Source organism: Notamacropus eugenii, chromosome 4, assembly GCF_028372415.1.
Source record: "Notamacropus eugenii isolate mMacEug1 chromosome 4, mMacEug1.pri_v2, whole genome shotgun sequence".
Lineage (NCBI taxonomy): Eukaryota > Metazoa > Chordata > Mammalia > Diprotodontia > Macropodidae > Notamacropus > Notamacropus eugenii.
The window spans coordinates 463,374,290-463,395,941 of record NC_092875.1 but is presented as its reverse complement, the minus strand read 5'-3'; the positions used below and the strand labels follow the sequence as shown (position 1 = coordinate 463,395,941).

Sequence of the window (21,652 nt, the reverse complement as noted above, 5' to 3'; positions counted from 1 at the left end):
AGAGGGGGGAGATGAGAGGGAAAAAGTGAAGCTTACTCATCATATTTGGTTTAAGGGGGGAATAACATGCACAGTGAATTTGGTATGAAAATCTGTCTTATAGTACAGGAAAGTAGGGGAGAAGGGGATAAGTGAGGTGGGGGGATTATAGAGGGAAGGGCAAATGGGAGGAGGGAGCAATAAGAAGTAATCACTTTCGGGGAGGGACAAGGTCTAAAGAAAGAATAGAATAAATAGGGGGCAGGATAGGATGGAGGGAAATATTATTAGTTTTTCACAACATGACTACTATGGAAGTCTTTAGCAAAACTATACATATATAGCCTGTATTGAATTGCTTGCCTTCTGTGTGATTAAGGAAATTTATGGTTCAGATTCGCACCTACAATAAGACACATTTGAGAAGAAGAAGCTGGATATTTTATTGATTTACAGAAAAGGCAAATGCATGAACAGTTTAGAGCTACAGCAGAAATAATTAATATAGCCTAATACTAATATAATTATAGCAATACTAATATAGATATGAGGAAATAGAAAAGCATCACCAATTCAGGGAAGCACCAACACCTGAATTTTCTCAGCTGGGGAATCCCGGGATCCAGCTTTCAGGGTCTGAATTGGGAGCAAGTGGTCCTAGGCAGAGCGTCCTCTCCATGGGTGAGATTCCGAGGACTTACACTAAGCAAGGAGAGTTTATAGGGACCTAGACAAAGAAGGCTTTTTGCCAACGGCTCCGTACACTGTTCCAAGCTGGTCAGGCACATGGCCATGGGAATACAGGTTTTGTCCATCAAGGAGATATCATACGGGGGCCACAAGATATAAGTTAATTAATCATATACTGGGAGGATTAGCCAAATCTTCCAAGTATTATCTATGTGTTCCGGGAGTGGCTAGTTCCCGGAACATTAATACATGGCCAACTCACATATGTTATATTCCTTGAGAGGTCACCAAAAGGACAGAGTGAACTTTATTCAAGGGATATGAAATATTCCTTCACCTTCTCAATGGGGATGGGTGGGGAGGGAGGAAGGGAGAGAAGTTGGAACTCAAAGTTTAAGGAATGAATGTTGAGAATTGTTTTTACATACAACTGGGAAATAAGAAATACAAGTAATGGGATATAGAAATCTTTCTTGCCCTACAAGAAAAGAGAGAAGATGGGGATAACAGAAGGGAGGGGTGTGATAGAAGGGAGAGAAGTTTGTGGGAAGGGGTAATCAGAATGCATGGTGTTTTGGGGTGGAGGAGGGGAGAAATAGGGAGAAAATTTGGAACTCAAAATCTTGTGGAAATGAATGTTGAAAATAAAAATAAATTAATTTATTAAAAAAAAGAAATTCATTCCTTTGCTTAAGTATAAATCAACTTTGCAGAGGTAATTTATCAAGTTTTATTAAGAATAAATGGGATTCTGAGATTCTTTCTCCACTGGTTTTAATTGAAGGTAAGGAAGGGAGAGCATAAAGACATTCAATTCAGTAAGTATTTATCAAATGCCTACTATGTCCAGGCATAGGGGATGTAAAAGCCAAAAACTTTCCAAATGAGTCCTGTCCCCAAGGAACCTACATTCTTCTTATGATGAATACGTAAAAGGAATAAAAGAGTAGAGAAAGGAGAAACTGGGACAGGGAGGAATTTTCTTGCTTCACAGTTTTGTCAAAGACTAGCCAAGGTCAAGGCCTGTCTTCATCATTTAAAATTGAATTTATTCCTAAAACTTTTCAAATTTTGTGGAGTGCTTAGACGTTTGTAGATGATGCCAACTCAAAGGTTAAATTTGATGGCTATTCCAAATTCAAAGTAATCTGTGAATCCTCAACTCCTCAAACTATATAGCACATAAGCTCCAATTAATATATTTACCTTTCAATGGTCAGCCAGAATATATAATTAGCTTTAAGTAAGGCATTACTGAAATGGGTTGTATGAGGAATAGAAACAAAATATATCCCATAAACCTCTCCCACAAACACATCTAACATTAGAAAAGATATGTATATATACACACAAGTCATAAGGGGTGATTCACACATTGGGATCATGTATGGTCATGGCATGTTGGAAGGGGCATTTCATATTGCTAATATTCAGGATCATTGTTGTTCTTGAACTGTTCCTGATTGTATTGGTCTCACAGTCTCTACTAGATTATACTCCACTGGCAGCTGCTGCGTACTGATTGGCCATGGCTTCTACCATCTCAAGCTTCTGACTCAGCTGAAGTTTCCAGTGGTTCTGCAGTCCAAGTATGAGACTGCATAGGAGTCATATGGACTGGCTTTTTTTCTATCTCCAAGGATCTGGAAGTATCAGAAAATCCTTTCTCTAGAAGATACAATGCTTGGAACTCTCAAAATTAGGAATTCTTAAACTTGGATTTTACCCATGAAGCAACCCTTAAAGTAGATGCTGACGCTTCTGTGATAGTAGGCTGGGTTATATCTAGGGATCATCCACATAGAATGACCACGTACTTTCTGCTGTAAGGTACCATTGCTCATAGTGGGAGAGAAGAATTAAGAAATCCTCTTCCCCCTTGGTGCATTCTCCAATAAGTAAAATAAAATTATTAATAGGCTTGCCTGAAGTAGGGATATTTTAATGTTTTCTGAGAAGTTATAGGAGGAGGAGTCAAAATCTCTTTCAGCTGATAAAGCTTCAGAAACGAAAGCCACTTATATCTGTATAACACTTCACTTTCATTTTATAAGGGTCTTCCTTTAAATAAAACAACATTGTCTACCAATTTCTTTCCAACTGCTGAATAGCACTTAATATCAAGCTCTTTACTTGATATGTATTGACACCTGTAAAAAAGTTTTTAATGGCATTTTTAGGACTAGAGTCAATCATCTTTCTTTTTACAGTTGCATGTTCAAGAGCACAGAATGTAAAGACTGAGTCTTATTTCCTACTGTCTTTTTCTCCAGGCCTTGATACAAATACTGGCAGTAAATCAGAGGTATCAACTTGATAAAGTTGATATTATCACCGCTGTCATCCAACAACAACTGCTTTGTTTGCTCCATTGTTTTTGTCATTACTTAAGTAGGAGAGATTTATTTTCTTTTCTTCCTTCTTTCCCCTTTCTTTCCTCATGTATAGAAGACTCCCTTTCTGTCATATTAAAAATTTTAACTTCATTTCAATAGTTACTCCCAAACCAATAGTTCCTTGGAACTATAGTGACTATGGTGGTGGCTTCAAATATATTTGATCAGTTTGATGAGGTGAGACATCCTCTGATCTGAGGGAGGCAGAGTTGGGCAAGATCATCAGCCTCATTTTCTCCTCCTGAGCTATCAGGATCCAGTGACCAGATATTCATCAGGATGACTGGAGATGGCCCAGGATGTAATGGGAGACCTTGGTCCCTTTAGGTAAAGGTCTATTCAGGTACTCACCTAGGGTAAGGTAACTCCCATTCAGTAAATAGGCCTGTTTAAGAAGTAGTCAGGGGATGGCCCTTTTAATGAGCCAAAGGAAAAATAACTAAACCAAGCTGAGAGGGAAACAGCAACAGTTACTATTGATAATCACTCTTAAACCAGTAGGGTCCAGAAAACAGCCCTTAAGTGGAGCTTGGGCAGGAGTATAATCTATGGGTTTCAGAGTGTGGTAGGTTTAAGGTTTTAGGAAAGGGAAGGGAAGGAAATGGAAGGGGAAGAGGAAGGGGAAGGGAAAGGAAGGGAAGGGGAAGAGAAGGGGAGGGAAAAGAAAGAGAGGAGAAGAAGAGGGGAGGGGAAGGAGGGGAAGGGAAAGGGGAGGGAAAGGGGAGGGAAGGAAAAGGGGAGGGAAGGGGAGGGGGGAAAGGAGAGGAGGGGGAAGGGAGAGGAGAGGGAAGGGGAGGGGAAGGGAAGAAAAGGGAAAGGAAAGAAGGAGGGAAGGGGAAGGGAAGGGGAGGGGAAGGGGAGGGGAGAGGAAGGAAGAAATCTAGCCAGTAAACCCCAAGTTAACTGGTTATCTTCTGGCCATCCAAATTTACCTCTCTTTGGAGAGGAGAAGAAAGGGAAGGGGGAGACAGACAGAAGAGGAGGAGCTGAGTTACCAGCTAGCTGGGTCCCCATTCAGGAAGCTGAGTCTACGCACAGATTGTGTTCGTTGTTGTACCTCCTTTAATGTAACATAAACTAATTTATTTGATAATGCCCTGTCTTGCTGGAAGGGAGTGGGTTGGTTTGTTTCATCAGTAAGATGTTGAATTCAGAGGAAATAATTACTCTCAAATTTTCAACAGTTTGGAATCAGGAATTCTTAGGATTTGTATTTTTACATTTTTTAGTAACTAAAATCAGTATGGGTGGCTATATGATTTTTAAGTTTCTTGTTTGCGATGAAGTTTGTTGTTGATATTTGTGCATTGAGGATGGCATAGTCGCAGGTAATTGTTTAGAGTACTGGGAGCTTTCCATTCATTTTCCCTTAAATTTGACCTTTTCTATTAAATTCAAGTGTTATGACTATTTCTCTTATCTTTAGATAAGTGCGTTCCTCTGTATATTAAAAGCACATTTGACTAATGAGTGTGGTGATTGAATTGCCCCCGAAACTGGAGGAGGAAACCTTTGGAGGGGAAGATGACATGACAGATGGAGATCTAGGAAATGGACTTGGCAGAAAACCTGGTGGCATTTATGAAATAGAAGATTCAAATGCATCTAATTCCAGAAGACGATCCTTTCCTTCATCTCCAGAAAAGGGGGAAGAAAACAGCAGTACCATTTTTCATTATTGTAAGCATCATCATTCACATGGGACATTTTCCAAAAAGCATGGATTTGCAAGCTGTAAACAACAAAAGAGCACTGGTAAGACAAAGGTTCTTATTTTTTCCCTCCCTTATTCCGAATGATTATAGCAAATGACATTCTTCCTAACACTTTGATTGAAGTACTCAATTGTAACTTTAGAAATTCTCTTCTGGCTATTTCATTGGATCCTTGGTTATGAGCACTCACTTTTTCCCCCCACCACTTTTTTTTTTGCTAGCACCAAAGTGCTGCCTTAAATATTTTGGTATATGTGGGACCTCTTCCTTGATGTGCTCATCAGATCTCATGTGTTAAATGATCATCTTTAGACAGATGACTTCCAAGTTTATATCTCCATCCCTAACCTCTCTCTTCACTACAGTCCTCCCCCCTTAGCAACTGCCTCTTGGACTTCTTCACGTAGATGTCCAATAGGAACCTGAAACTGAACAGGTCTCCAGTGGAACTCATTAATTTATTTTTGTGGTGGTTGTTCAGTCGTGCCGACTCTTTTGTAACCCCATGGACCACAGCACACCAGGCCCTTCTATCCTCCACTATTTCTTGAAGTCTGTCCAAATTCATGTTGCCGTGATACTATCTGTCCATCTCATGCGCTACCATCCCCTTCTCCTTTTGCCTTCAATCTTTCCCAACATCACAGTCTTTTCCAGTGAGTCCTGTCTTCTCATTATGTGGCCAAAATATTTAAGGTTCGGCATCAGTATTTGACCCACCAGTGAATAGCTTGAATTAATTTTTTTAAAGTATTCCCACCCCTAAATCCCTCCCTCCTCCAAACTTCAGTTGAGGTTCACAGTCTTGGAGTTATCCTTGACTTTTCCCACTCCTTCAACCCCTCCATCCACTCAATGAAGCTTCGTTAATTATAACTCTATAATATACATTCCATTCATTCTTTGTGTCCTTGATTACAGTCTCTATCCCCCACTCATGTCCTCATCACTTCTTGCCTGGACTAGTGAATATCCTATCACTGCCACCAGAGGTCATCCCACATCCAGTCTTTTCCCTCTCCTGAGCTATCCAAAGAGAAGAGTTTGTATTTTGTCATAGAAGTAACAGTTAGATATTGGAATTCATTGGTTAGGGGAGTGATATGGTCAGACCTGAGCTTATGGAAAATCACTTTGGCAGTTTTCTTGAGGATGGATTGCTTTAAGCAGGGAAACCAATTAAGAAGCCATTGTAACAGTTAAGCTGAGAGGTGATGAGGGCCTGAGCTAAGGCGGTAACTTTGTGAGTAGGGAGGAAGGGTCTGATTTGAGAGATGTAAAGGTAAAAAAAAAAACCAGTATGATTAGATGTAGAGGATGAAAAAGAGAGAGAAGGCAAGGATAAGAGGAGGTTATTTACTCAGAAGACCAGAAAAATGATGGAGCTCCTCAGAATGAGAAAATTTGGAAGAGAGAAGTAGGTTTGGGGATAATGATAATGAGTTCTCTTTTGGACATGTGGAATTTGATATCAGGAAATACTGAGACTGGATATATAGATCTATATATAGGGAAAGATATACAGTCATCTCTATTAAGAATAATTGTACTCAAAAACTAATGAATAAAGAGATTAATTGGTCACACAGTGATGATCAGAGACATAATTTGAATCTTGGTCTCTTTAATCCCAGACTAATATGCTTTCTACTTCACCTTCCAATGTTGTAATACAACATACTGCACCAAGAGGGTGTAGAGGAAGGTTCTTAATTTTTTTTGTTTCATGGGCCACTTTAGCAGTCTGGTAAAGTCTGTGGACCCCTTTTCAAAGTAACATTTTTTGATGGCAAATATAATAGTAATAATGATATATAAATATATATTGGTAAGCCATTTATAGGAGCAGCTAAGTGGTGCAGCGGATAGAGCACCAGTGCAGGAGTCAGGAGGTCCTGAGTTCAAATCTCACCTCAGACGCTTGACACTCACTAGCTGTGCGACCTTGGGCAAGTCACTTAACCTCAATTGCCTCATCCTGGGTCATCTCCAGTCATCCTGATGAATATCTGGTCACTGGATTCAGATGACTCTGGAGGACAAGTGAGGCTGGTGACCTGCACAGCCCTCCCTCACTCAAAACAAAGTTGAGTGCAAGTCATGCCATCGTTTTTCTGATGGTGCGGTCTTTTTCTGCAACGAAGGACGAACACACACGTAACTTCTACATGGCTGCTAAATTAATAGACCTAAAACATTTCACACCTTGCTCATTTCACACTTCTTTCCCCCGGAAAAATCTTCAAAAACTCTCTCTTGCTTCTTGGGTAAGCCTGTTTGTTTGATTTTTTACAACCTTTTATTTAAATCCCTCCATGTTTTCTACCTATTTGTCTTAATAAATACTAGTTGATGGACTTCCCATCTTATTATCATATTGTTTCCCTTTCCATATTCTTTGTTCCAATCACACACAATTGCTGACTGTTCCCCATTTTATGATGTTCCATTTCTCTCCTCTGCCTTTGCACAAGTGGTCCCCCTCTCTGGAATGTGACTCCCCTGCCTCATAGCATCTTTAGCTTGCTTCAGAGCTCAGCTCAGGCACTATCCCCTATAGGATCTTTCTAGTTGTTAGCCCTATTTTCCTCTTGAAATATTCTTTCTGTATATGTGTGTGTGTGTATATATAGGTATGTTATATATATATATTTAATATATTTAAAACATATACACACCTATATTTATTTACTTGTGCATATATCTCTTCCTTCCCCTTTCCAGTAGAATATAAACTCCTTGAAGGCAGGAATAGTTTTATTTTCATCTTTGTACTTCCAGGTTTCTTCTGTCTTGGTCCTTGCAGTATATACCAGTAGTGGTATGTATTGCTGGGATTGTGGGTATGGACAACTCATTTACTTTGATCACATACTTTTAAATTTTTCTAAAGGGTTCCTTAATCAATTCATAGCTCCATCCCCTAACTGTGTATTAGTGTACCTGTTTTCTTGCAGCATTGTACTTCCAGCGTTGACGATTCCCATCTTTTATCATCTTTGGCCATTTGATTATTGTTAAAGGAAACTCCAGGGTTGTTTTAATTTGTATTTCTCTTATTATTAATGAATCAGAGTATTTTTTTGGGGGGAAAGCTGTTCATATTCTTCGGCCACTTATCTAATATGGAATCCTTTGCCCTTTTTTCTACTGCTTCACAATAGTCAATATGGAAGTGGAAGTCACAGAACTAAAGCTCATTGTTATCTATTTCATGGGTCACTATGGCTAAAAATTTCATTTTCTGACCAACCCGTTGGTGATGATCCTCCTGCTTAGTTAAGCTTGTCATCATACAGCATTCAGTCTCCCTGTAAAATGTGCTAAAGCTTATATTTTACTGACGTAGCCTTCTATGACCCAGAGTTACCTCCATGCTATAATAAAGCATTGGAGTAGGAATTTTCCAGCGAATATAAAGGGATCTGACACTAATAATGTTAATGCACATTTACATAGTACTTCTGATGAGAATGCTATATGTATGTGACCCTAAACAAATTAAATAACTTAATAACTTATTAAGTTAAATAACTTCTTAAATAACTTATTTGTTGTTGTGGCTTCATTTCAGCCCTGTTGGGCTCTTCATGACCCCATTTGAGGTTTTCTTGGCAAAGATACTGGAGTGGTTTACCATTTCCTTCTCCAGCTCATTTTGTAGATGCAGAACTGGGTCGAACAGGGTTAAGAGACTTACCACACCCACAGCTCTTAAGTTCTGAGGTCAGGTTTGAACTCATTGAGATGATCTTTCCTGATTTCAGGTCTGGCAACTCTACCCACTGAGCCACCTAGCTGCCCCTAGGGCCAAATTCTTTGGCCCTAGTTTCCCCATATGTAGAATGGACAATTGGTATGGTTAAGTTCTTATGTCCCTTTCTGCACCAGCCTCTAACGTTCTAAAAATATTGTTTCTTTTAAAACCATTTAAGATCTTTCTCTTTTGTCAGAACTGTAAAACTGAGGACTTGTATTACATGATCGTCTTTAAGGTTTTTTTCTAGCTCTAAATCCTGTGATTGGTGTAATAGCACTGTCCTTTTTTAACTGTGCCACACTGGCTCTGCCACTGTGACCTTGAGATATTCCACTGGGTTAACCCATTCTTGAAATCCTGTCACAAATGATCAAAGATTGTGAAGTTTTCAAAAGACATGCAAATGATACATGCGAAAAAATACTCTAAATCACTAATAATGAGAGAGATGCAAACTGTAAGGACTCAGATTTCATCCCAAATTATCAAAGATGATAAAAAGATGGAAGGAGTCAATGTTTGAACAACAGTGGAGAGACAGGCAATCAAATTCACTGTTGTTGATGGAGCTATGAATTGTTGTTACCATTCTGGGAAACAATTTGTAATAAATTATTCATACCCTTTGACTCTGGAATGCCATTGCTAGACATGTGCCTGAGGAAGTAAAAAACAGAAAAGTCTTGTATAAAGTTTCCAAATACTCATAGCAGTGCTTTTTGAAGCAGCACAAAACTGGAAACAAGTGTGGATGCCCATTATTTGAGGAGTGGCTAAACAAACTGTGGTCTATGAATATAATGGGATATTTTTGTACTGAAAGAAGTGACACATGAAGAATTCAGAGAAACATATTAAGACCTTCTATGAACTGATACAGAACAAAGTAAGAGGAACCGAGAATTAAACCAAAAATATAAGGAGAGCTGAGAATAATAAAATCCAAAATGAGCATGGTGAGGTAAAGGAAAATAACACTAAAAAATAAAAAATAAGTTATTTAATCTTGTTAGGAAAAAACTGAGAAGAGGTGAGGTATGGAATTTTCCTGCAGTTAGAGAGGAGGATACATCTATTTTGCTTTAATGGTAGCCTTTTCTTAAAAGGGGGAATTCTCATTGGAATTGGTTATTGAGAAATACTGATGATATGGAAAAAAAAAGAAAAAAAACCAAATAGTACCTTCCTAGAGCCTCAGGGAAAAAACCATGGAAATTGTACCTTAATTACTGACATTTTGGTTAATGTTCAAAATAGCAGTAAAGAAGAAAGCTGTATTAGTCATTTGTTACCCATGATCAGACATTCTGTTATTTAACCTCACTCAAAAGACTTTAACACTTTCTCCTTAACGGCTCCCTTGAAGGTTGGTCATTTGTGTTTTTCCATGTCATTGTCACAACAAAAATGAGAACTGTGGGATTCTTATCTCACTTTTATTCATGTAAGGCTAAGCTTTAGAAATTCCATACAAAATTGAACAGTTTCAGAAAGGGAAGGGGTGTAAATTAATTTTAGTCATTATTCTTGTGAAATTAATTATATGTAATATATCACAATATTCCCGACTCAAATATCCCTATCATTTTATTGATGAAATTGAAAGCTAGTGTTAGCACAGTGCCTGGCACATAGTAGGGGCTTAACAAAATAATAACTGATTGAAACCAAAAAGTATAATAAAATCAGATACTCACCAAATTACTTTTCCATTGGGTTTATCTATGGAGGTAATAGATAATATTAGATTAGAATCTCTGTCATGGTCCTTTCTTTATCTATTACAGAATGAATTCTTACTGTTGATCTGTATCTTTTTTTTTTTAATTTAATCTTAATTTGTGAATTGTTAGACTGAGTAGTATGTGCACCTTGGTTTGATTCACTTGTTTTTGGAAAAAGTGTATTTGATTTCTTACAAAAAAGGATATATTTTATCTTCTTAAATGTTAGAAGTACTAAATTAATGCATTTAATTTCATAGATTTTACTGATGCAGAATTATCAAATGAAGAATTAAGGCAACGACTTCATGATGTCTTACAGGTAGGTTCTTTGATCTTTGCTAGTGTGAAAGCTGTATTTGAATCCAAAATAGAGATTTAAGTAATATTAAAGGCATATGGAAAGCAAATGTTTAATTTTCTAGATGTCACTAAGTCCCAGCACGTTCCCTTTTTCGGGCTCAGAGTAATTGCCTTTTCTCTTTACACCCATTGTCTCTCAAAGGGATTATGTTTGGTAATGAACCCTTCAAGCCTCCTCTTTCCTAGCTCTCTCTTTAACAGTATAGCCATATGCACGTCCCTCATCTCTTTTCTCCTGTTTCCTGCTTTCCTTGAATGCGTAGTCTTGAGTAGCTTGCCCTTGAACAGCAAAGGATAGTTCAGTAGGATGGAAATGAACATTTTCATAAGGGCTGACTTCTGCAGAGAAGGAGGTCTGGAGTGAGAGCATTGAACGTGAACAAGTAGGTAGGAAGCTGTTTGTAATTTTTAGGTGAATGTTAGGTAACCACTGAGTTTTGGCTGCCCTGGAATGTCCTAAAACAATCTAATGAAGCAAGAGCAAAGTCTTCAAAATTCTAATCGTGCTGATTATTTGATTTGCGATGGGGCATTCAATTTTTAACCTGTAGGTCATTTATTTATCCTATACTGCTCTGAGGCAGTATATTATTATTATATGTTATTATTATATTGTATTTTTAAATATAAGCTAATTGAATTTATGTTTTTATAAATGGGTGTGTGGAGGAGGAAAGGGAGCCTCGCCTTACTTTTTCCGACTTTTCCTTGTTTAGGAAGTAGAGGTTCTACGAATTGAGCTCGAAGCATCACAAAGACAACTTGAGGGAAAAAGGGAAGCACTGAAAATTCTCCAAAGCATGGTAAAAAACTGACTAAAAAATAGTTGTAATCGTGTACACATGTATTGGCATGGTTTCCAATATTTAATGTTAATCAGGAATCTAGTTTTTTTAATCCTGTCTGCTTTTTGCTGACCCTTTATTTCTTTTTTAAATCTTTTAATTTATTCACTTCTCAGTTCTATCATTCTCAATCACTGCAAGTTGACTACATATAAAATTATTTCAGCTGTCACCTATTTATCATATGTACTCATAGAAATCTGCCTCCTCCCAAATCATCTTTGGTCTTTGATTTTCCTTTAAGAAATAAAAGAGATGAGATATAGGACTTGAGGTGGAATGTGTGAGACTATTTTGTTCTTTAAAAATTAATTTATTTTTATTTTGAACAAACACTAAATAAAACAAACATTTTCATATACATAGTAGAACAGAAGAAAGTGGCTTGTAGATGAAACTATGGATCTCCTATGAACACAACTTGCTTTTCTTTTTAATTATATGCTATATGGTTATAAAATATATAATAAATTCATCCTATAGTTTTCAAAGTTGTCCTATTTGTGATATTTTTTCTGGACTACCTTCTGTTAAGAGGGAAATTTTGACATAGTAGAAGTAGTTGGGAGATCTTCCAGAAATTTTTGTTGGGGAGCCTCAAATTCCTAGCTATGTCACTATATTGATGATATAATACTTCTCTTTTTAGCTATTAGAGATAAAATTTATTTAATTAGAAAAGTTCTTTGTCACACAGACATTTGAGAGTTGTCTAATGTGCCTTTAAGCCTTTGACACAAGTTAGCAAATTTCTAAGCTGGTATTAAAACAATATATTATAGAATATTGTGCCAGAGCTGTTTTATAATTTATTATTTTAGCTGTTTCAGCATTAACCATTGTGTAATTATCTATTTTATTTTTAAGTCAAATTTATATTCTCTTCTGTACCATGGTAATAAAAAAAAAAGAAAAACCTTCACTGTACATATAGGAATGATTACTGGTGAGCTTTAAGTGAATAATAGTTAAACTTTGTTTTGGTTAGGCGATATTTGGTAAAGCTACTAGCCATACCAAAGAAATACTTCAAAAATCAGAAGAACAGAAGAAATCTTTGGAAAAGGTAAGACCAGCTTTCAGAGTAGACTGTATAATACAGCACAACTTTGAAACGAAAGCCTACATTTATTACTTTTAATTTTTGAGGGCCCAGGTTTTGAGGCCTTTATCTTCCTCTTTCTTGTTTTTTTCTCCCTCCCAGTTTTGCATTTTGGTGAATAGTTGTTTTAATGGAACTTACTACATTCTGATTTATACTATATTTTTTCATCTGTTCGTCTGATAGATTCTTCCAGATTACATTCACTTGATTAGATTTGAAATAAAACTGGTATTTAAAATTCATCCGGTAAAAGTAACTTTCGATTACTGTCTTCAGGACTGACTTCACAATTAGGTGACACAGTTCAGGAGTTTGGTACTTTTACTGGATTTGTTTTCCACGTCTGTGCTAGAGAGGTTGTATTGTCATTGGGATCAAGAGGTAAAAAAGCAAAATATATGAACGTGACCATCAACAACTCCATGTGCTCATCCCTGGAGTTCACACAATTACAAACCACCTGGCATGTGTACATTTGTGTGAGACACTACTGAGAGAGGAATGTGGTTGTGTCAACTTTAAAGGTATGATAGCTAACAAGATATCTCAATAATCCTGAGAATATTTATCTCGTAATCAACTGTTTAACCAGTTATTTACATTAGATTAGATTGGGTTTATAAGTTGTTCCTTCTCATGAGACACATTTGAGGTTTTTTTTCTTTTCATAGGAAATAAATGCCCTGCAATGGGAAATTGAATTTGATCATGATAGATTTAAAACTGTAGAGGAATCTTGGGCCCAAAAATATGACAGGTTTGTATGTGGCACTGCTACATTTTTTGCTTTTCAAATCAAAATAAATCTTCAAAAAGAGTATAATTTAACTATATTTCTCCTTTCATGTTTTAATCCTAAACATGGATGAGTAGTAATTATGTGTTTTCATACCAGCAATTCCATGTTTTCCCATTAATGTTAGTGTTTTTTGATATTTAAATTTTGCTTTTATGAAAATACTTTTAATACATTAGAAAGTTTCCCCCCTTTTTTGTTATCGCTAACACATGGCATCTTTTCTTTGTTAATTATTCTCTCAGAATATTCATTCAGGTCCATTTGGGAAACCATGAAACTGACATACCTAACTGGTGCCTGATAACTATGCACTGAGTTAATAGTGGAAAGTGAATTAATTTGCTTTGTATTTGTAGAGAGAGCACGTTTCACTGAATTGCTACAATGTTTTAAACAATAGTAAAGACTGTTGCCATAAATTTTTAATGTGAAAGTAAAATATAAAACTTCTTTGTCCTTCAGCTTTCCTCTCCCCATACCTTCCCCCCCCCCCCCCCCGACTTCTTAGGATTTTATTTTTTTCAATTACATGTAAAGATAGTTTTCAGCATGCCTTTCTTTAAACAGATGGTTCCCAGTAACCCAAGAAACTTATGGAATGAGTATTCCAAGTTGTTTTCAATTCGAGGTCATTCACTAGGAAGTTTGCCTAGTATAAAGTGCTGGTCTTGAAGTCATGAAGACCTGAGTTTGAATACTGCCTAGACATTTACTAGCTGTGTGATGTTCGACAAGTCTCTTGCCTTCTTTCCTCAGTTTCCCCATTTGTAAAATGGGGATCATAATGTAATAAGGTTGTTACAACTTTACAAGGTTGTTGTGAGGATCAGATAACATTTTAAAGTGTTTTACAAAGCATTATTTAAATGCTAGCTATTGTTATTATCTCTTAAAAAGAAAAAAAGAAATAAGATTGTTCTTTTAAGATTGTGCTGGACATATGATTAATGTGTAAATGCCTATTAGATTGAATTGACACTATAGTAAAACAAAAACTTTAAAATGGGTCTGTGTGGAGAACTCAGAAGGCTCAGAGATGCTTCTGGAGAGAATTACTACTTGAATAAAGCAATTTACATAAATTTATGGGGAAGGGAACACTTTAAAATGACCACATTCCATTAAATTGTCTTTTATCTCAGTGTTACTCATAATTTAGAAACTATGTACTAACTACTTAAAAATAAGAAAAACTAGTTTTTGTATTCTAATTATCATGATGACAGTATTTTAACTCATTTGAAAGGATGGCATCATTAGTCATAATTTATAAAACAAAAATTTTTTTCCTCTAGACTATACTGTGAAAATTCAATCCTTAAAGAAACTTTGAAATTAAGAACGGAAGAAGTTAAAAGGCTCAAGTCTGAAAATGCAAGTGAGTAAAAACATCTTTTGGAGGATTCTTTGTTATAAATGTTAATTTAGTGAAAATTATGAACAATTATACAATTAAGAGAAATCCATTAGTGAAAGCTGTATTTTATGATTTTGCCAGAACCACAATTATTCCTATTGTTATCAGCATATAATTATTTGATATACTAGGAGATTAAAAACCCCAATGGTGAATTTAGTGATTTATTTCTTGAAATCTTGTATTGAGGTTGGAAGAATTGAATATCCTTAAAACTTAGGATGAATGTGATTTTATGGTAAAGGTCAAATTTTCCATATCACAAAATATCATTACAACATAAATCCTTGTATAACAAAAACATTTCCAACACAGCCAATGATCTACTTATTTCAAGCAATAGGGAGGCAATATAGTGCAGAATAAAGATTCTTGGAATTAGAGTTAGAAGCTCTGTCCCTTACTACATTGGGCTAATTATTTAGTCTCTTTGAGCCTTAAGTTTCTTCACCTATAAAATGAGAAGATTGAATAAAATCTTGACCAGCTCTAAAACTCTTACATTTATGATTTAATAAGCATTATGACAAAATTCTATTATAATAAAGAATTTGAATGGTAACTTAGACCCCATTTGCTTCAATTTCCTTATTTGTCAAATGAGCTGGAGAAGGAAATGGCAAACCACTCCAGTATCTTTGCCAAGAATTTCATGTTTGTTTCTTGTTATATGCAGGATATCTCAAAAATCTTAGTGCAATTTTAACCATTAATAGATTAAAACTACATTAAGACTTTTGGAACATCCTTTACATGTCATAATTTTCTATCTTGAAATTTCCCATTTATTTATGTTAAATATGTAAATCCTGTAAAATATTAAATTACTTCCTACCTAATGTGTTGAGAACACTTTAGTTCTCTTGACAATTGGTATGAATTCCAGTGAAGCATGTGAACGATCTATTGGTTATTCCTCAAGCTCTCTACATGACCAGTCCCTCAATTCTTCTGAGTATATATCTCCCTAATGATACCCTTTACATTGTTTTTTAAGTGCAATTCTTGACTTGTTTTGTGTTGTTGTAGTCTGCTCATATCCAACTCTCCATGACCCTTTGATTAACTCAATTTCAATTCTTTGGAGATTGTGGTTTCCCATGACTCGTGGCCATACGATGCCAGGAGAATATTGATCTTGGGATCATTAAAGGCTTTCCGTAGTTTCCCCAAAACAACTCAGCCTGCTCACCTCTTCCTCCTTCTCCATTTTGGGCCCAATATCTGTTTGTTGTAATCCTGCCACAGACAGGATAATAATGGCACCTACCTCGCAAGATTGTTGTGAGGATGAAGTGAAATATTATTTCTGAGATACTTTACTAACCTTAAAATACTAGCTATTATTATTATTATGGGGACTGTTTGTCCACGACACATACATGAATCTATTTGTAGTATCTTTGTGTGTGTGTGTGTGTGTGTGTGTGTGTGTGTGTGTGAGTGAGACTTAACCCCATTGACCTCAATTTCCTCATTTGTCAAATGAGCTGGAGAAGGAAATGGCAAACCACTCCAATGTCTTTGCCAAGAAAACCCCAAATGGGGTCACAAAGAGTTGGGCATGACCGAAAACCAATTGAACAAATGTGTGTATAGATCACTCCCGTACCCTCCCAAATATCCCATACATGCAAATGCACACACATGTAATACACATATACCAACACACATGCATATATCACATACATATATATATATGTGCGTGTGTACATACACACATATATACTTATGGACCAGCTTTCTGAGTTGTCTACTCAATGGCATATTGGATAATAAACATTCTTCATGCATGTATGGATAGCTAGGTAGAACTATATGAGTGATTTTGGAGTCTCTGTCACAGGACCTGAACCAATCAGTAAAATATCACCCATAACAAAAGAACATTTGAAAGGCTGCTTGGTACCCTGGACAGGGAGCAGACCTCAGAGTCAAGAACACCTGGTTCAACTCCTGTCTTTGACACATCCTGGTCATGTGACTCCAGCCAAAAATACACAAGCCCTCCATGCCCCAAACAACTTTCTCAGACTAAAAAAATTACATAAAAATTTCTGATATGAAATTGTAGAGGGAGTTTTCTTATCAGGAGTTCACCATTTCGCTGAAATCACAAGTAAGGACCAAAACAACACACACACACACACACACACACACATGTGCATGTACACACACACTGAGCATCTCAAGGGCCCCTCCACATATAGGGAATCTTTCTTTGATGGTGATTCGCTTCTGGTGATCTTCCAGGGTGATGGCAAGCCCCTTTGGAAAGCATGCGTTTCCCTGACTTATGCATTGTAAAACATAATTAATCAGAGTATATGGGTCAGAATCCTATTGTATCCTTCAAGAAATCTTGTGTAATTTTGACATTTGCACGAAAGACACCTTACTGAGAAGACCTTCAGGGTGATGGTTTGGAAACCATGTTTCTTTTAAAACATATAATTAATTGATAATAAAGCACAGTGGGATCTTGATTCAGTAGAATTTTCAGTCACTTTGACTATAAAGATGAAGGATGTAATATATTGGTTTGTGAAAGTTTGCCTGTTCCTTTCTTATGATTTCTGTACATATGTAGATTATTTTCATTTTTTTTAACAATGGGAAAGTGTTTATGTGGAGCAGTTGTTAATGGTATTCTCTTGATAGCCTACTTTTGGTCCTAAAAAGCTCTAAGACTTTTTTCCTCCATGTCTTTAGTATCTTCAGTTGTCTCAAGTTGCTCCTTTAGAGCTCTCAAAATTGTCACCTCCAGTGCAGATATTCTTCATGGGTAACTGCATTCATATATATAACAATTTAAGGTTTGCAAAGTGATTTACAAATATGATCTCATTTAATCCTCACAGCAATCTTGATACTATTATGATTCCCATTTTATAGATGAGAACACTGAGGCTATGAGATTAAGTGACTTTCCAAAGGTCACACTGCTAGTAAGTGTCTGAGGCTGAATTTGATCTCCTACCTTCCTGACTTCAAGTTCATGCCACCTAGCTGCCCTGTCTGTATAGTTGGTCTAGAACAGCTGCTTTTCTCATCTTTTATTTTATTCAGTGCCATTTCCACTTCCTTAAATAGCATATTCATTTAGAATTTTAATGTTAAAATTCAACTATAGTGGTTTTGCTCTTCTTGATAGGGAACAGAATATGTTAAAAATTATTTTAAACACCTTTTCCCATTTTTATTCTGTTGACTTTGAGATGACTTTTCCCAGTTGGAGTCAATCACCAGTCTGTCTGTAAATTTGTTTTTCCCTCCTCTGCTTCTCACTGTTACATGAAACAATTCTACTTTATAATCTGCCATCTTTCTCTGTAAGATCTACTGAAGAGGTTCTATTCTAGAAAAGGGTTGTTCTTGGCTGCCATGTTTCTCTGCTTAGCAAAGACATCAAGTATTGCTGGCTGGAATGGTTTCTAGATTCTTTCATTCTCCTTGTTATGATAATTAATTAATTTACATCAGTTAAACTTTCTTAGGAAATGATCTGTTAGGGTCTATTCCTCTATCCATTTCCCATTTTGGCATCAATAACTTATTTAAATTTGTGTGTTTAGAGTTGTTTTTAATTATACACCATATGTTTTTCTCATTTTTTTCTAGTTTTGTATTTTCTTCGTTTTTTCTTTGACAAGTTGATGTTCTGACTCTATAATGATAACTGATTTGAGAATGAATCTCCCATTTGAAATGATTTATTTTCTATTCATCAAAATTCATCAAAATCATTTTTTGTTGCATTATTTGTTGTTCATTGTGCCCCATGCCTCCTCAATTCCTTTCTTTTTTTAAATTTTGTTTTATTATTATTATTTTTTAATGTTTGACAATCACTGCCATAAAATTAAGATTTTATCCCCCCTACTACCTCCCTCCCTGCCCATGGCCGCATACAATTCTGTATAGGTTCTACGTATACTTTCCTATTGAGTACATTTTCACTATAGTCATGCTATGTAGTCGAACTAAAATAAATGGAAGAAATCGTATAACAAATCAAAACATGATACACAAAAACACACGCACACACAAACATGATCTACTACATTCTGTGAATGAATTCCATAGTTCTTTCTCTGAGTGTGGAAGGCGTTTTGCCTTAGAAAACCACCATTGGGATTTTTTAAAAAAATAAGTTCTTGCGTTATTACGAAATTCCAAGTCCATCAGAAAAAACTCTCGCACACTGTGGTCGTTGCTGTGCACCAAGTTCTCCTGGTTCTGCTTCTTTCACTCAGCATCAGATCATATAAGTCCTTCCAGGCCTCCCTGAAGTCTTCTTGTTCATCCTTTCTTATGGCGCAATAGTACTCCATTACATTCATCTACCACAACTTATTCAGCCATTCCCCCATTGATGGGCATCCCCTTGACTTCCAGTTTTTGGCAGCTACAAAGAGGGCTGCTATAAATATTTTTGTACATGTGGGACCCTTTCCCATTTTTATGATCTCTTGGGGATACAGTCCTAGTAGTGATATTGCTGGGTCAAAGGGTATGCACATTTTTGTAGCCCTTTGGGCATAGTGCCCAATTCCTTTCTTAAAGAAATTATGAGTATTCTGTGTAGTTTGAAGGCCTTTGGCCTCTCATTTCTTATTCATAAACAATTATTATCAAACATATTTTTCATTGTCCTTAGCTATTTGCCCCTTTGAATTCAAATCATCTCCTGTTTAAGTAGATTTTGATTTAATTTTTAGGGTCTTATCAAGTTCACAGAATTTCCCTGTGTCCTTATTGCTTTGTGACAGATTTTGTACATAAGCTACAGTTTTCACAGTTGTCTTCCTGCACACAATATCATGAGTACTGCAATATGAGATGACTCAATGTCCCATGAAATGTTTCTTATTGCCTTTGGATGTGTGATAAAACCACATCTGCCAACTTCCTAATAGGCATCTCCAAGGAGTAACGGTGAACCATTTAGTGGCAACTTCCTTTTTATCATCTGGCTTCATTTATAGCAAGGAATGTCAAGATTCATATGATTCAGCTTCTCTGGCAATGTGTTCTCCACTTAGTTATTGATCAAGGAGCTTACATCTCATATTTTAAATACCAATAGCCAATTTAATTTTTCATGACAGTCTAAAAATACATTATTCTTAGTACTTATGTCTCCTTTTTCCCTTCTACTATCATTATAATGAACGGTGGAGAGGCAGCATAGGACGGAGGACCATTTTGTACTTTTTTTTGTATCCTGGATCGTCATAGCCAAAAAATTTCCCACCAAAGGGCCAGCCTGTACTGGTGTTGAGCCTTTCTTTAGTAAAGTGGTCTGGTTTTGGAAAAACAGACTCTTTCTCTTGATAGGACTGTGTTTGAAATCTTTCCAAGGTGACAGAGACTTGTCAGTTTTCTCTTTAAATCAATCAATTGATTAAATTCATCAATTAATCAAATCAATAAATTACCCATATACTTGTTAAGTTCTTGACTCACAGCCACTGCATGATGAGGCATCTCAGTAGGCCTTGAGATGTGTGTGTATGTGTGTGCCCATGTATGTACTAAGAGAACTTCTCCATCAACGTATGTGGCTTATCATTCAGGATATATATCTTAGACCAGAGGTGTTGAACTTTTGGGCAACGGGCAGCCTGCAAAACTCACTAGTGTGGCCAGAATCAGATTAAAATCTAAATTGGGAGATGTTTAACAAAGTGAATAAAAATACCGTACAACACAGAGAATGTTAATTTGTAGATTTCTAAGTCCAAATGTAGCTTACAGGGATCAGTTCCTATTTGAGTTGGACACAACAGCCTTAGACGGAAACTGCCGATGGACAGACAGACAGATAAGCAGGCATTCCTAGGCAGAAATTCATGAGAAAATGTGGAGGTTTCATCTAATTAAAATGCTCCAATGGGTCTGCGATCTTATTCCATATGATGCAGGTCACAACCCTTCTATACCAGTTCTTCCTATATGATTCTTTTTTTGGCTTAAAATTTTTTTATTTATTTCATTTTTGATTTATGGAATAAAACAAGCATTTCCATGACATACTCTAATAAAACAGATGATTGCAAATGAAACTACAAATCTATTATCTACAACTTTCTATTCCTTTTAATTATACAATAGTTATCATATAAATTACTTTTTTTCCCTTTTTTCCTTCTCTTCTCCCGTCTCCATGTCCCTCTTGCTCCCTCCCCACCATGGCTGCCATTAAGCAGAAATATGTATATTTATGTAATAGCATTCTATACATACTTTTATTTATCCATTCTTTCTCTGGCTACAGATAGCATCTTCCTTCTTATGTCCTTTGTCATTAATTTGGGTATTTACAATAGGCAAAATGACTAATTTGCTCAAAGTTTTCCTTAAAACAACATTGCTATTACTGTATAAATTCCTGTGTAAGTCTTGTCCATATCCTCCCTATCATAAATTTGATTGAGGAGGCACCTGATGTGCTGGGACATTTCCTCTATTTCTTTTGACATGGTGAGAACAACAGTGCAGCACGTGGACCACACAGGGTTTATTCCTTGTTCTCCCCAAATTCCTGGCCCTTATTTTCCACTCATACATTTCTTTGATAACACTCTTTACTCTTTCTTCTTTTCTAATTTGTAATCACCTGTTGGTACGGCATTGTAGCCTGCTCACGTCCACCACACTCCTCTCTGTTTTGCTGTTTGGGTGATCCTTAATTTCAGTTTTTGGAGATTATGATCTCTCATTGATTTTCAAGAATGAAACATCACTAGAATAGTACTAGAGAATAATGTTGGAGTTAAAAAATAGGCCTTAGTTTCATAAGAAGAATTAGAACTTGGCACTTTCCCAAAGGAAATCCACCCTGTTCTCTTCTACT

The 21,652-nt window shown here is 36.3% G+C and overlaps 1 protein-coding gene across 1 annotated transcript in view; it reads left to right on the top strand.

Moving 5' to 3' along the window:
• CCDC125 (coiled-coil domain containing 125) overlaps positions 1-21,652 on the top strand; it is a 60,291-nt gene that overhangs the window by 18,559 nt on the left and 20,080 nt on the right. The window contains exons 2-7 of the mRNA XM_072606283.1: positions 4,492-4,820; positions 10,525-10,586; positions 11,344-11,430; positions 12,461-12,538; positions 13,249-13,334; positions 14,672-14,754. Coding sequence (XP_072462384.1) covers positions 4,532-4,820; positions 10,525-10,586; positions 11,344-11,430; positions 12,461-12,538; positions 13,249-13,334; positions 14,672-14,754 — 685 coding nt within the window. The 5' untranslated portion in view covers positions 4,492-4,531. The remainder of the gene's footprint in view (positions 1-4,491; positions 4,821-10,524; positions 10,587-11,343; positions 11,431-12,460; positions 12,539-13,248; positions 13,335-14,671; positions 14,755-21,652) is intronic.